At 41.4% G+C, this 14,156-nt stretch overlaps 1 protein-coding gene across 5 annotated transcripts in view; it reads right to left on the minus strand.

The window, feature by feature from the left end:
- The window catches only part of phkb (phosphorylase kinase, beta), a 290,351-nt gene that overhangs the window by 21,455 nt on the left and 254,740 nt on the right, over window positions 1-14,156 (minus strand). For 4 of the 5 annotated variants that reach the window (XM_041192251.1, XM_041192249.1, XM_041192252.1 and 1 more), the window contains 2 exons: window positions 4,771-4,861; window positions 2,808-3,010 (listed from right to left, as the gene is read on the minus strand). In XM_041192251.1, coding sequence (XP_041048185.1) covers window positions 2,808-3,010; window positions 4,771-4,861 — 294 coding nt within the window. The remainder of the gene's footprint in view (window positions 1-2,807; window positions 3,011-4,770; window positions 4,862-14,156) is intronic. The other variant, XM_041192250.1, reaches the window with a different exon arrangement.

A 14,156-nucleotide genomic window follows, 5' to 3' on the forward strand; every position in this document is an offset into this window, starting at 1 on the left:
TAGCAGGGCTATCTGAATGACCCCCATGTACGGTCGACCCTACCATTTTGCAAGCCCCAAGTCCAGCCGACCCAGCTGGTAGTACCTTGAATGGTCCCTTGCTCAGGGTTATGAGCAATGACCAACAGTGGATCCAGCAACTTCCATGGAGATGAAGGCGGAGGAGTTACGACCTTAGAAGACAACGGCTGGTTGGTGCCAGGCAGAAAATCATTTGGGAAGAGGGTCTGTGTTCCCTTCAAAATATATGAGGAAGACATGAAACCACCTCATGCTTTCCTTTTCCCCAGTCAAATATTGTCAGTACAAGCAATTCTTATCAAGGCAAGAGTATGAGTGGGGTTGCCACCATTCATGTCAACACCTCATGCAGACGTTCATGAGTACTGGTAGACCTGAATTGTCATCGTGCTACTGGGTAAATCTTTAAGGGAAAGCATAAGAAAGGAAAAACTGACACCAAAAGAATTGCTACTTAGAATGTTAGAACATTATATCAAGCAGGGAAAGCAGAATATGTCATTCAAGGGATGTGCAGATTATCAATCAATATTCTTGGTTTGTGTGAAGGTGGATGGGAGCTGGGAAGTACCAACATAATGATGGAGTCATTATCTACTCGGGTGGAGAGAAACATGAAAAAGGAGTCACACTGGCTCCTGATCAAAAACATTGCAAGCCTCTTTTAGGATATTAGGCTATTTCTGGGAGAATTCACCTTGTCAGATTAGCAGGTACACCTTTCAACTTGAGCATTATACAAGTATATGCCCCAACCCAAAGTATGTCAGACGAAGATCTTGAAGTTTTCTATGAACGACCAGATCAAGCAACAAAACAATGCAGTTCTCAAGATATCATCATTGTGATGGGAGGTCTCAATGCAAAGATAGGAAGTTCGCATGTACAAGATATTGTTGGCCCACATGATCATTGAGAGCGTAAGAACAGAGCTGAAATATGTGTCAAATGGTGCTTTTGGAACAATATTATAAACACACAGTTTAAGCATCATCCCAGGCAAAGCTGGACATGGAAAAGTCCAAGCGGCCAAAAAAAAATCAGACCAATTTTATTACAATAAATAGACGTTTTAGAAGCTCTATTAAACAGTCAAAATCATATCCTGGAGGAAACTGTCAGCAATTACATACCAGTGTTTGCTACCATAAACATCAAGCTGAAAATTCCTAGTAAAATAAAAGGAAAGCCAAGAAGATTAGATCTTGAATGACTGAAAGACCCAGTCATTAAAGAAGCATTCTGAGCAGAGGTAAAGCACCGCTTTATGATGCTGCAGGTGGAAGGAATGATGAATGTAGAAGAGGAATTTAACACGTTCGAGTAGGTTTTAACAGAAAGCGCAAGAGTTAGGGTTCTGACAAAAGTGAAGCATTTCAAGCAAAGATGGATGACAGAAAATATCATGGAGTTGATGGAAAAAGGAGAAAAGTAAAATGGTCCAAATTGGAATATAAGAGACTGAACCAAGAGATAAAAAGGAAGTCTGCAAATAATGGAAATAAATTCAAGGTAATTCCCAAAAGAATGAAAGGCAAGGTTAGGAATCTTTTTTTTTAAACAGAGGTTTATTAGGTTATGGAATGCTCTATCAGAAACCGTGGTGGAAGCAATGTGCATAACAGCTTATAAAAGAGCAGTGGATAAATATTTGAACAAATTTAAAACTCAAACAAATGTATATAATTTTAAAGTGTTATTAAACATCACCACCCACTACCCCCCACTACCAATCCCAAAATCTAAAGCTTTTAGAGGACATTGATCTATCAGAAGGTGACTATCAACAATTGGCAGTTAAGAATTTATAAGTACATTAGCAGAGGTTAGCTAACTTCTTACTGCACCCTTCAAGCAGAACATAGAACTATAATTTTATGTTTAAATAATGGTAAGGCTAATGGTGCTCACTTATTTATGCAAAAATGCTACAGCAACTTCAGACGAGGGAAATTGCACAAATATGAAAATCAAGGAGTTGATGTCTAAGATGCGCTGCTCCGACAATAGTTTCCCAAAAATGACATCTCATTTTCTGGTTCACCACTGAAATGCATTTAATGACATGAAGGTGCTGTACTTGCTAAACTCACCACTAAAAATTGGGCTGAAGTGACACAAGAAGCTTGTTGTAGAACTACCTAAAGTCTACATGCATTAAATTAAGCACATAGAATTTTAATGATGTTCTAACTATAAACTATTGCCAATGAACCTCTCTTGAACTGAAAATTAATTATTATGTGTGTGGAGTCTCATGCTTTCAGATTTTAATTGTTGTTGGATATTTCAAAAATGTGAAATCCATTTTTTTTCACTTTCCTGCCCATTTCTTTTTACACTCCCTGAACTCAATCTTTTTTAACCTTTTCTATGTTTCTATTTCTGTACATGATTGAATATTAAATTTACCCACTCTAATTTAGTTTCTTTTTGATCCAAATGCGGCTAATTTCTAATTGGTTAGGGAGGTGCACAGTGGCTTCCCCTGTTCACTCAGGTCTCAGATGCCCAGTTTCCCCTGCTGTGAAATTATCAGTAATTTGCAGGGCAAAACAGTGTTAAGATTAAATAATCTTGGGCAAGTTTAACTAATGGCAATCACTTCTGCAACAAACTATGGCTCAATATCAATATAAATAGCTAGGATTGTCCACATGAATACCTGAAACATTAATTTTAAAACAAATCTTGCTTCACTCTCAATTGTCAAGTATCCCAATGTCGTCTAGAGTATTTCAATAGGGATTTGCTTCAAAGCCAAATACTATACATATTTAACATACCCGATTCTAAATTTCAGCATGCCCTGGAAGAGCTCTGGAGAATTAGAGATAAGCCAACCAATATGAATGACAAGTTCCTGTTGAAGCACTGCCTCCCTTTCATCATGCTGGGCACATTTATTGTAGACAATGTTCTTTATGTCTCCTGGAGACAAGGGGTTTGAAATCACCGCTTCCTCATGTCCGAACACCCCTATCGTCACCTGGCAAATAGCAGTTAAGAAAACTTAGTGAATGACGTATCTATTCACATAGCATGTATGCACATTAATATGAACCTAATTTTAGAAAATAGTGATATAATCCATATTTTTAAAAATATTGCACAGTAATATTTATAATTCTTTACAGAAGACTGTTCAATTTTTTTTACAATTTCTTGTTGCCTTTAGAAACAATTTCAAAAATGGTTAAGCAATCAAGAAATAAAAAAAATTGTAGCTAATGCATGTGTAATGTATAGTGTATATATAAAAAATGTCATATTAAGCAGTAAAAAGCTATGAGCACGACAAAAACTAAAAGTGCAGCATTAAACATGCCAAATTGTTTGCTCACTTTTAGTTTTTACCATTAATAAGGTTCCAAATTACTTTAAATTGTTTAAAAATTATGCTCCAGTTTGTGGTGTGAAAGTGAGTCGACACAACAATTTGAATTATGATAGAGATAGCTAATAAGAATAAAAGCAGAACATGCAGCAACATTCATTCACTCAAGATGCCAAGTTGAATGTGATGAAAAGCCTCCTCTAGATGCTGTATCAATTTCTCTTGGCTGTTTACTTTGTTTCTATTATATGTTACTCTGATGTGTGTTGAAAGAAGATGCAAAAATTATTTTAACAAGAAACTTGAACATATTTGTGGAAGTTGAAATTGATCTGTATGTCTAATACAATGGAGTGAGTTGTTTAAATATGAAGATATTCAGATTGCAACACCTTTTTAAAATATCTGAGCAAAATCTAAACCCTAATAAAAGCAGCTGTTATTTAGCCACTTAGCTGCATTGTAAAATAAAAACTCTCTGCTAAATTAATGAGTTTCAGCAAGCCAGGCATATACACAAAGAAAAATAAACACTTTGCTTCAGGAGTCTTATTCCTCATTCTTTGCATAAAATTATCTAAACATCATGGGTAATTCAAGCAAAATCAAGATCCTTTTCCAAATGGGCGATAGCATGGCACAATGAGTTACAGCACAGCTTTCATCAATGGAATCTGGGCCTGAGTCCAGCTCTCACAGTTGAAAAGAAAATATCTAATTTCTGCTCACTTAAAGGGTTATAAGCAAAATGGAGTTCAGTCAATTGACCCCAGTTCCTAGTAGGCATGAGTATACCATGTTCATACTTTTCCACCTGATTGGAAAATTCATTCAAACAAGCTAGAAAATGTACATATGCCATTGGAACTCATATTTTCACAGCTGATCCTTTGGGTGGATAAAGAAGGCAAGAAATGGTGATCACGTAAGAAAATGTTAAAACATTCTGTCTATCAGCACTGACATCCCTCATTCAGATGAATAAAGAAGAAGGTGCTGTTCTGCCTGGCATTATGCTCTCTACAAATTGGCTGACATGTTTCCTTACATTACAACAATGTCTTCATTTCAAAAAGTGCTAAATTGAAGTGTTTTAGGATGTTCTTAGTTTGTGGAATGTAAATTCTTTCTTTGTAATGTTCAAGGGAAAGAATTTCTTTCATTCACAACAGCAACAAAAATGAGACATGCCCTGACTGACATTTGTATGGCCATTCTTTACAGGGCGTGGGAATGGAATATTGAATGGTTTAAATATGAAAATATCTTATTATTTCACATGACTTACCCACGATATGTAAGCATTAGAAAAAAATACGACATGAAAAAATTGCAAAATTAACAGCAATACTTAATAAACAAAGGAAATTTACCAAATAGCTGTTATACTGTTGAGTAAGGTGTATACTTACTTGTTTACCCTGAACTAAAACCCTAGTAATTGATGGGGCAAGGCTGTCCACTTGTTTACCTAAAATACTTGCAGTGAAGCGTACATTAGACCTGGTAAACAAAAAACATAATTCTACTAGATATTGACTGTATAAAATAATGTAAAGTAGAGCCAACTAATCCCACAGTATTCAAACATATATGTCAATGGTCAAGAAAATAATTCTCATAGGTCAAAACTATTAAACAACTATTATTGAATAAACAGAAATTAAATATCATCCTCTCTAGTCTGAAAAGGGTAAACAAAGCCATGTTGGAGATACTGAATAATAACCAAATTACCAAGAGACCCAAATGTCCTTAGCCACAAAAGAGCTAGAAATCAATTTTCTACTGCATTCATGCTATCCAAGAAGCACCAATCTGTGCGCACAAATTTTTGTAAAACTATTTTATTTCAATCTAAATCAAAACTGAACCAAGAATGCTACAGATGTTTCTAAAGGATTCACTAGTAAAACGAGAACTTGACATTCCTAGAAATCAGAAATTCAACTCTGCATTTCTTAATAAGAGCAGAAAAAAATCTCAAATTATGCTAAGGAGAGTTACCAATTATATGAAAATGCTAGTTTTATTGTTAGTGGCAGTCCCAGATAATTGTAAAACTAAAGCAGATAGAATGCTAAGTGAACTGACCATGTGTTTTACATTAGTTCCTTAATAGTAGAACATGTAAACACATAACCATGGTAAAGGCTAAATAATACAGGGAATGCAAGAAACAATTTATCATATATGAAAGTAATAGAAATTTGTAGTCAAGGTCTTAATACTATTCTACATATAAACACTGACAAGGTGTACAAAACAAAGGAAGAGAAGTTCCTTGATGCCATTTGTGAAAATTTGTATTTATACTATTATAACTACAAGTTTCAGCTTTAATAATGACTAGCATTTTCGACTCCCAATATTGGTATTTGACACTCTTCAGTTTTATACTCAATGGCTAGATTTTAACTTGGATGTGAGTTCTGTGCGTGGGTTCATGGCTGGTCGAGTTCATGTTTCAGATTTCTGGCATTTTAGCCTCTGATATGACCCCAATCCACCTGGTTTTGGGAGTTAAAACTCAGCCACATTATCGACCAAAATTTTCTGTCAAAATGATGCTGAGGCTATTGGCCCTCACCGTTATGCATGTGTAAATGGTACAGCAACTTCAGACAAGGAGCAGATGCAAATACTTAAAAGGTGTAAAACAAAAACAGAAATACCTGGAAAAACTCAGCAGATCTGGCAGTATCGGCGGAGAAGAACAAAGTTGACGTTTCGAGTCCTCATGACCCTTCAACAGAACTAAGTAGAAATAGGAAAGGGGTGAACCAGGTATTTCTGTTTTTGTTCTGGATTTCCAGCATCCGCAGTTTTTTGTTTTTATTACTTAAAAGGTGTTGTATGAGTTATGTGCACTGCTGTGAGATTTGTGAAAACATCTCACTGTATGCCTCAGTAACGTGCATTGAATATCATGAAGTTGCTGTATTTGCATTATATATTTCCTTCTGGTAATTTCAGCAATAAGTACTTCTAGGTTTCCCATCAGAACTTTTCCCTCAGCAAATATCGGGGACTGTGTTTTTCCATTTTTTGATTAATTAGTTCTCTCTTTTACCTTTCTGAATTTTCAGACCAATGAAATAAATGGCCAAAGTCATTCTACTGCAAACACCCTGATAGGTTCTGGAAACTGGGTGGAACTCATCCAATGGATGACCACAGATTTCAACAAGAGAGACCTCAATGGCAAAACCAGTGAACTATGGATCCTGATTTAGTTGTCGCTTGCTGCTGCTTTTCAGTTTGGAGCCTCATTCTCTCCACCACCTAATCCACAGTCTGGCTGTGATTCTTGGGTAAGTGAAAACATCTCACCATATGCCTCATTGATGTGCATTGAATATCATGAAGTTGCTGTATTTGCATTATATATTTCCTTCTGCAATAGATACTTCTATCCTTTTATTCCACCTTGAATTCCAATAAAGGCACATTTCAACATTTATGTGTTTTTTTAAAAATGGTTTCAGACTTCCAACTAGAAAGCAAGAACAAAACAATGCTCAGAAGACATCTAAAAGGCATCTAAAGCTACCCTGTAACTCATGTGAATGCAATATTCTTTGCTGTATGTTGATGAAGAGATTTTAATGAGAAATTTTTGAAATCTCTATTAGAAATGTTTCACAAATTCAATGGGTAATTTAATGGCTCCGTCGTGGTGGGGGCAGGGCCATAAAATGCGGCGAACCATTCAAAACTTCATTGACTTTGACAGGAATGGAAGATCCCACAGGTGGGAGAGGCCATAAAATTCTACCTAATATTTTTTCTAATAAATACTTTTTAACAACCGATATTTCCTATTTTTCAGCCTTTAGTCTTGCTGCAAGATAGTCTTAAAGTCACACGTTTAATAAAGCATAATATCACATTCACATCTGCTAGGAGTATACGAATAAGAGTATGCCATTCAGCCCCTCAAACATGCTAAGTCATTCAAATACATCATGGCTGATCTGTACCTCAACATTTACCAACTTTTGCTTCATAACCTTTTCTGTGGGGAAGTGCTGCCTGATTTTGCTACTGAATGGTTTAGGTTAAATTTTAAAATTATGTCCCCTTTTTCTTGATTTCCCCACCAGAGGAAGTTGTTTCTAAGGGGAGAATTTTCTTGCCATCGCACTGGCCGGTTGGGAGCGGGCGCGGAGCTGATCGCTACCCACAATCGGCTCTGCACCGCCATTTTACATGTTAAAGTAATACTGCTGACATGCTGAGAGGGGAACTTCCAGGTGGCGGGGCACCCACCTATCTGCTGCCCTTGCCGTTCCATGTGCTTGTGCATCCTTGCTTTGCAAGGTGAAACCATGTGGATGGCAAATGTGATGGAGGCAGCATGTGGGCACAGGGGTCAGGTCTAGCTTCTTGGTGTGAGTGTGCGGCAGATGCAGGTCACGATTCACTGGAGCCCTGCAATGTTTCACTCAGGTGGGGGTGGCAGGGATGCAATGGCAATCCAGGTACAGGGTGGACTCATCAATCCTCCTCTCTCCTTTTAAGGCGAAGACTGCACACAACACCGCAGAGCGGATGCAGACTGGCGGACGCCAGGCCCAGTTGGCCACTACAACCAGAAATGAGCAGGATGCAATGGAGCTGGAGAGGCGCCATACGCCCACGTCCACTGGTGGCAGTGAGGCTGGGATGCCTGGGGGAGGTAAGAGTGCCGTGCATTGAGGTCACCATGTCTGTCCCAGCAGCCATTCCACTCTTGAGTGTTTAGTGATTTAAGCTTCCAACATGGGTTTCCCATTGATTATGGATGGATGAGCGCATACTGATTCGGGGGCCAGGCATGCACATTGACATTGTCTCAACTTGAACTAATCAAATGTCCTTGTTCTTCCTTTCAGCATCACTGGGGCAGGGCCTGGGGGGAGGAGGCAGAGGGGCCGCCACTAACACCTGAGGGCCCAGAAGAATTACAAGCATCAGCATCATACCATCTCTACCAGGCTGGCACCAGCGCAGACAATAGTGCCTCAGTGGGAGTTACATCATCAGTTAGTGTCCCAGGGCACAGAGGTGAGGGCACTTCACACTCGCTTGAGGTGCAGAGGGAGACAGAGAGTGCCCATGGCACTGGCAGTCGGAGGACTGCAGGGGACCAGGCAGAGGCTCAGTCGGTGGCTGATGATGTGCCTCTGGAGTTGTCCCTGAGGTAGCAGATGCTGGGAGTCCAGGAGGGTCTGCGGGAGGATCTGGTGCAGATACATGAGGCTGTGCATGGCATGGTCTCCATGCTGGAGGAGTCCATGTGGTGCATCAGCAATGCAATGACCCTCATGGCAGAGCGCAATGCTTCCTCCACGGAGAGAGATGACTCTCGTGGGGAGGCTCCTCCAGGAGAACAATCAGGGCTTCCTGGGGTTGTGCTCAGACCTGCAAGCCCTCACAATGGCATTGACCTCAGCTGGTCAGTGTCAGTGTGGGAGATGGATTGGGCACCAAGTATCCCAGCTAGGTGCCCAACCATCAATGGTGAGCAGGGAGGTCTGAAACCACTTCACATCGGCGGACAAGATGCCTGTCATCTCTGCGGGCTCCTCTCAGAGCACACCGGATGAGGGTAGCAGCTCCTCCGCCCCTCTGCCAGTAACCGTGGGATCTGATGAGGCTGCGGCGACTGGGGAGCTGCCAGTCGTAGAACTAGCTGCTCCCTCCCAGGTGGGGCCATCAAAGGCTCCACGGACCAGAGGATGCCCGTCAAAGTCATCGAGGCCAAACGGAACAGCAGAGTGAGCAGGGTGTCTCGAATGCCAGTGCCAGCAAGGGGGGAGCACCTAGATGTAGCACCCAAAAACGTAAACTTAAGGCACCTTAGGCATACCATGGGCTTCTCACTGGTGGTTTTATGGTGCCCCGCTATTAGTTGATTTTAATTTGGTGTGATGCTGAACACCTTTGAGTGAAGTTTCTTTTCTGTTTTATGTTGACAATTCATTAAATGCTTCATATGTGAACATGGCTCAAGGTGATTCCTTACTTCTGCAGGTGGACGGGAACCCACGATGTTATGAGTGACTTGTTTGTCATTGAGCTTTATTGACAAGGCACATAGGTAATGTTCCTAACCAGGCAGATGTTGCTGTCAGGTATCAAGTATGGAGTTTGCAGCCCTGGCGTGTGTTGGAGGTCCATTTGTGGTGGGCTAGCTGAAGGTTTGTTGGACTAAAGCTTCCCGAGTGTCCCTGCCTCCCTGGAAGTTGCCCGGGTCAGTGTCTATCCCCCAGCATTCTCCTGTGCGTGCTCATCCTCGGACTCACTACTGGACTCATTGTGTGCAGCCAGAGCATCTGTGTTTACATCATCTTCCTCTACTGCGTCGCCCCTTTCTAGCGCAAGATTATGGAGAGCGCAGCATGCAACCACTATCAGCGACACATGATCTAGGGGGTACTGGAGGGCGCCCCTTGAATAGTCCAGGCATTGGAAGCACATCTTGATGGTTCTCTTTACCACAGCTCTTGTGGAGGTGTAGCTCCCATTGTACTGCTGCTCAGCCTCTGTTCTTGGATGGGGGAGGAGCGTCATGAGCCACCTATTGAGGTGGCCCGTATCACCCAGCAGCCATCCATCCAGCTGGGCTGAAGCACTGAAGAGCCTTGGCAGCTGGGGTTGTCTCAGGGTGTAAGCGTCATGGGAGCTGCCTGGGTATCTTGCACAGACTTGCAAAATCCGCATCCTACGGTCACACACAATCTGCATGTTCAAGGAGTGGAATCCCTTCCTATTGACAAAGGCACCCGGATCACCTACTGGCACCTTGATGGCCACATATATGCTGTCAATTGCACCCTGGACACGGGGAACCCAGCAATTGCTGTGAAGCCTCTGGCTCGCTCTGTCTGTCTGGCCTCATCCCAACGGTAGCGAAAGAAAGTCAATGCAGACCTGAACAGAGCGTCTGTCACTTGCTTTACACAAGTGTGGACAGCTGACTGGGAGACTCCGCAAAGATCACCCACCGACCCCTGGAAAGAGCCAGAGACAGAGGTTGAAGGCAGCCGTGACCTTCTACACCACTGGCATGGGATGTCCATCCAAACAGTTGACGCAGATCTCAGGGCTTATCATCTGACAGATGGAGATCATTGTCTTCCTTGAGAGACGGAGCCTCCTTCGGCACTGCACCTCAGACATATTGAGGTAGCTGCTTCGCCGCCTGAATACCCTGGCAGCAGGATAGTGGCATCTTCTGAGGCCTCTTCCGCCTTGCACTTCCTGTTGGCCCTGCGACCCTTGTGCCAGCGTCTGTCCTCCCAAAGATGGCTCCCCTGGAGGCTGAATATGGACTCCTGGCCTCATCCCCCTTCTGGCCCTCCCTTCCTCCTCAGAAGAGGTGCCTCCAGTGGAGGACACAACTCCCATTCCCAGGGTAAGGGAAGGCTTCCTGAAACCAGCAAGGCACTAAAAATGGTGTTTTCTCGAGAATCCTGACCTGAAGCTTGTTATTCCTGTCCAAGCAGCTGTGAAGAGGTTTGAAGTTTTCCTGCTCACACAGGCAAATAGCAGTAAGTTTAAGCATTAAATGTCTACCAAAGACGACTCGCAACCCCACTCACCACTCTTATCCCGCCCATGGACGAGGTTTATAAAAATGTGGTCTACCTGCCTGCCCATTGCACCCGTGCGACGATCTGAAGATCACACGGGCCCCGAAAAATTTATGTCAATTTTAACTGGCCGGTCAATTAAAGGCAGGCACACATTGGAGATCATCACACGCCCGCCTACCAAAATATCATGATGCCGCACGTCATTTTACACATCAGTTTGTGGGGCCCACACCCGGACACCAATGAGAAAATTCTGCCCTAACTATAGGCTCCTTTAAATTCTTTTCATATTCTAAACACATCGGATTAGTTCACTCCTCGATCTTCTATACTCAAGGAAATGCAAGCCAAATGTATACAACCTGTCTTTGATTCAACAATTACAATATTGGCACCGATATTAAAGGTGATAGTGTGGGAAGTACAGTAAAAACTGGGCAGAACCTCACGTACATAATCTATTGCAGGCTCCTCTCCAACATCTGGCCAAATTAACATCTTGGACAGTGGGTAGCATGTGCAAATGCACAGCTGGAAGACCCGTGGGGATGGTCTTCTGTGGCCAGTAGAGGCTGAAAACTCCAAGCAATGATTAGGGACAGGGGATGTGGGACAGCTAGGATATTGGAGATGTCATATGACCCGCCAAGTTCTGAGGGTGGAGGAAAAACTTCAGGACAGTGGTGGTCAAAAGCTTCCTTTCTTTTGAGGCCTGGGAGAAGCACTTCCGCTCTTCATGGGCCCACAAGGAGTGCTAAAAGATGATAATCTTCAGTACTTGGTAAATCAGCATTTCCTGCTTCAGATCGGCTTGCCAGGAATCCCACAGCAGGGACTCCCCCATCACCAAATGTTAAATATTAGATATGGTGCTGAGGAAATTGTAGGGCCATGACTTTTGAAAGTTAATTAGATCACGCCTGTATTTTGTGGGAGTCTCATCAATGGCTTGATTTATGTTTGCTAAATTTTAAATGGGTAAAAATGGGCTGCTCAATCCTGATATTTTAACTGTCTCCCCAATCTTCTCCCGCCTGTCTGTCTGTGGGGGTGGGGGATGTTAAAATCAAGGGCACTATCTTTTAGCCATAATGCTATTCTTCCTCCTTTCCCTATTCTTTCTAAAGACAATGTATTCTGGAATACTAAGCTTCCATTTATGTGCAACGTGTAGCCAGCTCTCTGTAATGGCTAGTGTGCCATTTGAATGAATTTGTTCTACTAATGTACTTGTTTTATTCCTTATGCTATATATATTTGTGCAAAAAAAAACTGATTTAGTTTACAAATATGCCCATATACATTGATGCCATTAATCTCTCAGTTTTGAAATCACTCCTTTTCTTATAAATAAAACAGGAATGCTGAAAAATATCAGGGATATTCTTTCCTATATTGTTACCTGAACTTGAATTATTTATTTACTTTTTACTTTCTGACCATGGTTCTGATGTTTTTTCTTATCTTTAGGTTATCAGTTTTATCATTATTTCTAGATGGCCCAACCTTTATTGGTTTAAAGTCCTTTTTACAGTCCTATTTATCCTTTTAGCTAGGACCTATATCTCATCACAGTTCAGGTGCAGTCCTGCAGTACTATAATATTGTGTATGGAACACCAATATTGTGCTACAATCTTAGATATATTTAGCAGGTCTGTGGACAAAGATTCAGAGTTAATGTTTCAGGTCAAGGACCTTTCTTCAGAACTGAAGGAAGATAAAAATGTACTAAGTCTTGAACAAGTGAAAGGGGGGAGAGGATGGAGGAAGAACAAAAGGGAAAGTCTGTGATTGGGTGGAGGGCGGAAATGCTGACAGTATTCCGAAGGAACTATTCCCTCTGTGATACCTTGGTCCACTCCTCAATTACCTCCAACACCGTGTCCCCTTCCCATGGCACCATGCAAATACAGGAGGTGTAACACCTGCCCTTTTACCTCCTCTCTCCACATCGTCCAAGGCCCCAAACAGTCTTTCCAGGTGAAGCAGTGGTTTATGTTATTTCAAATTTAGTGTACTGTATTTGCTGGGAGACCAAATGCAGATTGGGTGTCTGTTTGGCAGAATGCTTCCGCTCAGTCTGCAAGCACGACTCTGAGCTTCCAATAGCTCACCATTTTAATGTTCCACTTTGCTCTCACGTGTACATCTCCATACTTGGCCTGCTGCACTGTTCCAGTGAAGTTCAACCCAAGCTTGAGGAACAGTACCTCATCTTTCAATTAGGCATTTCATAACCTCTGGACTCAACACTGAGTTCAACAATTTCAGACTGCGACCTGTGTCCCCCAGTTTTATTTCTGTTTATTTTTTTGCATGTACTGGTCTTAATGTTATTTTTCAGGTTTTTGCTTTTGGACACAGTTGTTCATTATTCTGCCATTCACACCCACTTTAGGTAAATCTTTTCTTTCCTTACTACAACCATTACCACTTCCTTTGCCTTTTGTACCATGAAATATTTTGTCAGTTAATCTCTCCTGCCCTCCACCCCATCACAGATCTTTCCTCTTGTTGTTCTCCACAACCCACCCCTTCATTCCCCCTTTCATTTGCTCAATGCCTAGATAATTTTTATCTTCATTCAGTTCTGAAGAAAGGTCCTTGACCTGAATCGTCAACTCTGTTTCACTCTCTGCAGATGTTGCCAGGCCTGCTGAGTATTTCCAGCATTTTGTTTTCATGTCAAATTTCCAGCATATGCATTATTTTGCTTATCTGTTACAATTTTGTCATTGGCCTGATGGTCACTTATTTTAGAGGCAATTATTTTCCACAGAGATAAAGCATTATCTCATACCAACACTAACTCACTTAGAGAGTCATAGGTGAGTATGCATTGTTAGATCAGATTCAATCCACAGCAAAAAAAAGTCTTGAAATGTTTACCCATTATTGAAAAATTGTTTTACAGTAGAATAAAATGCTCAGCATGGTGCATTATAATCTTAACTGTTCATAATATTCATTACAAAAAAATAATAAATCTACATTTATAAAGGCTGAAATACATGAAAAGTTTGAACTCTAGGTATCACTGGATCACAATCCTTCTCATTCTGTGAGTTCAGTGTGATCCCAGGGCTCCATCAATGTTTCTCCTCACTGCAGAAGGCAAACAATGGTGGCCCAATGAAATCTGGACTTCCATTTCTCCCTTTGCAATTAATAAATGTCTTAATGTGCACATTTCCTAATCTATTCTATAATATT

This window comes from Carcharodon carcharias, chromosome 7, assembly GCF_017639515.1.
Source record: "Carcharodon carcharias isolate sCarCar2 chromosome 7, sCarCar2.pri, whole genome shotgun sequence".
In the NCBI taxonomy this organism is placed as follows: domain Eukaryota; kingdom Metazoa; phylum Chordata; class Chondrichthyes; order Lamniformes; family Lamnidae; genus Carcharodon; species Carcharodon carcharias.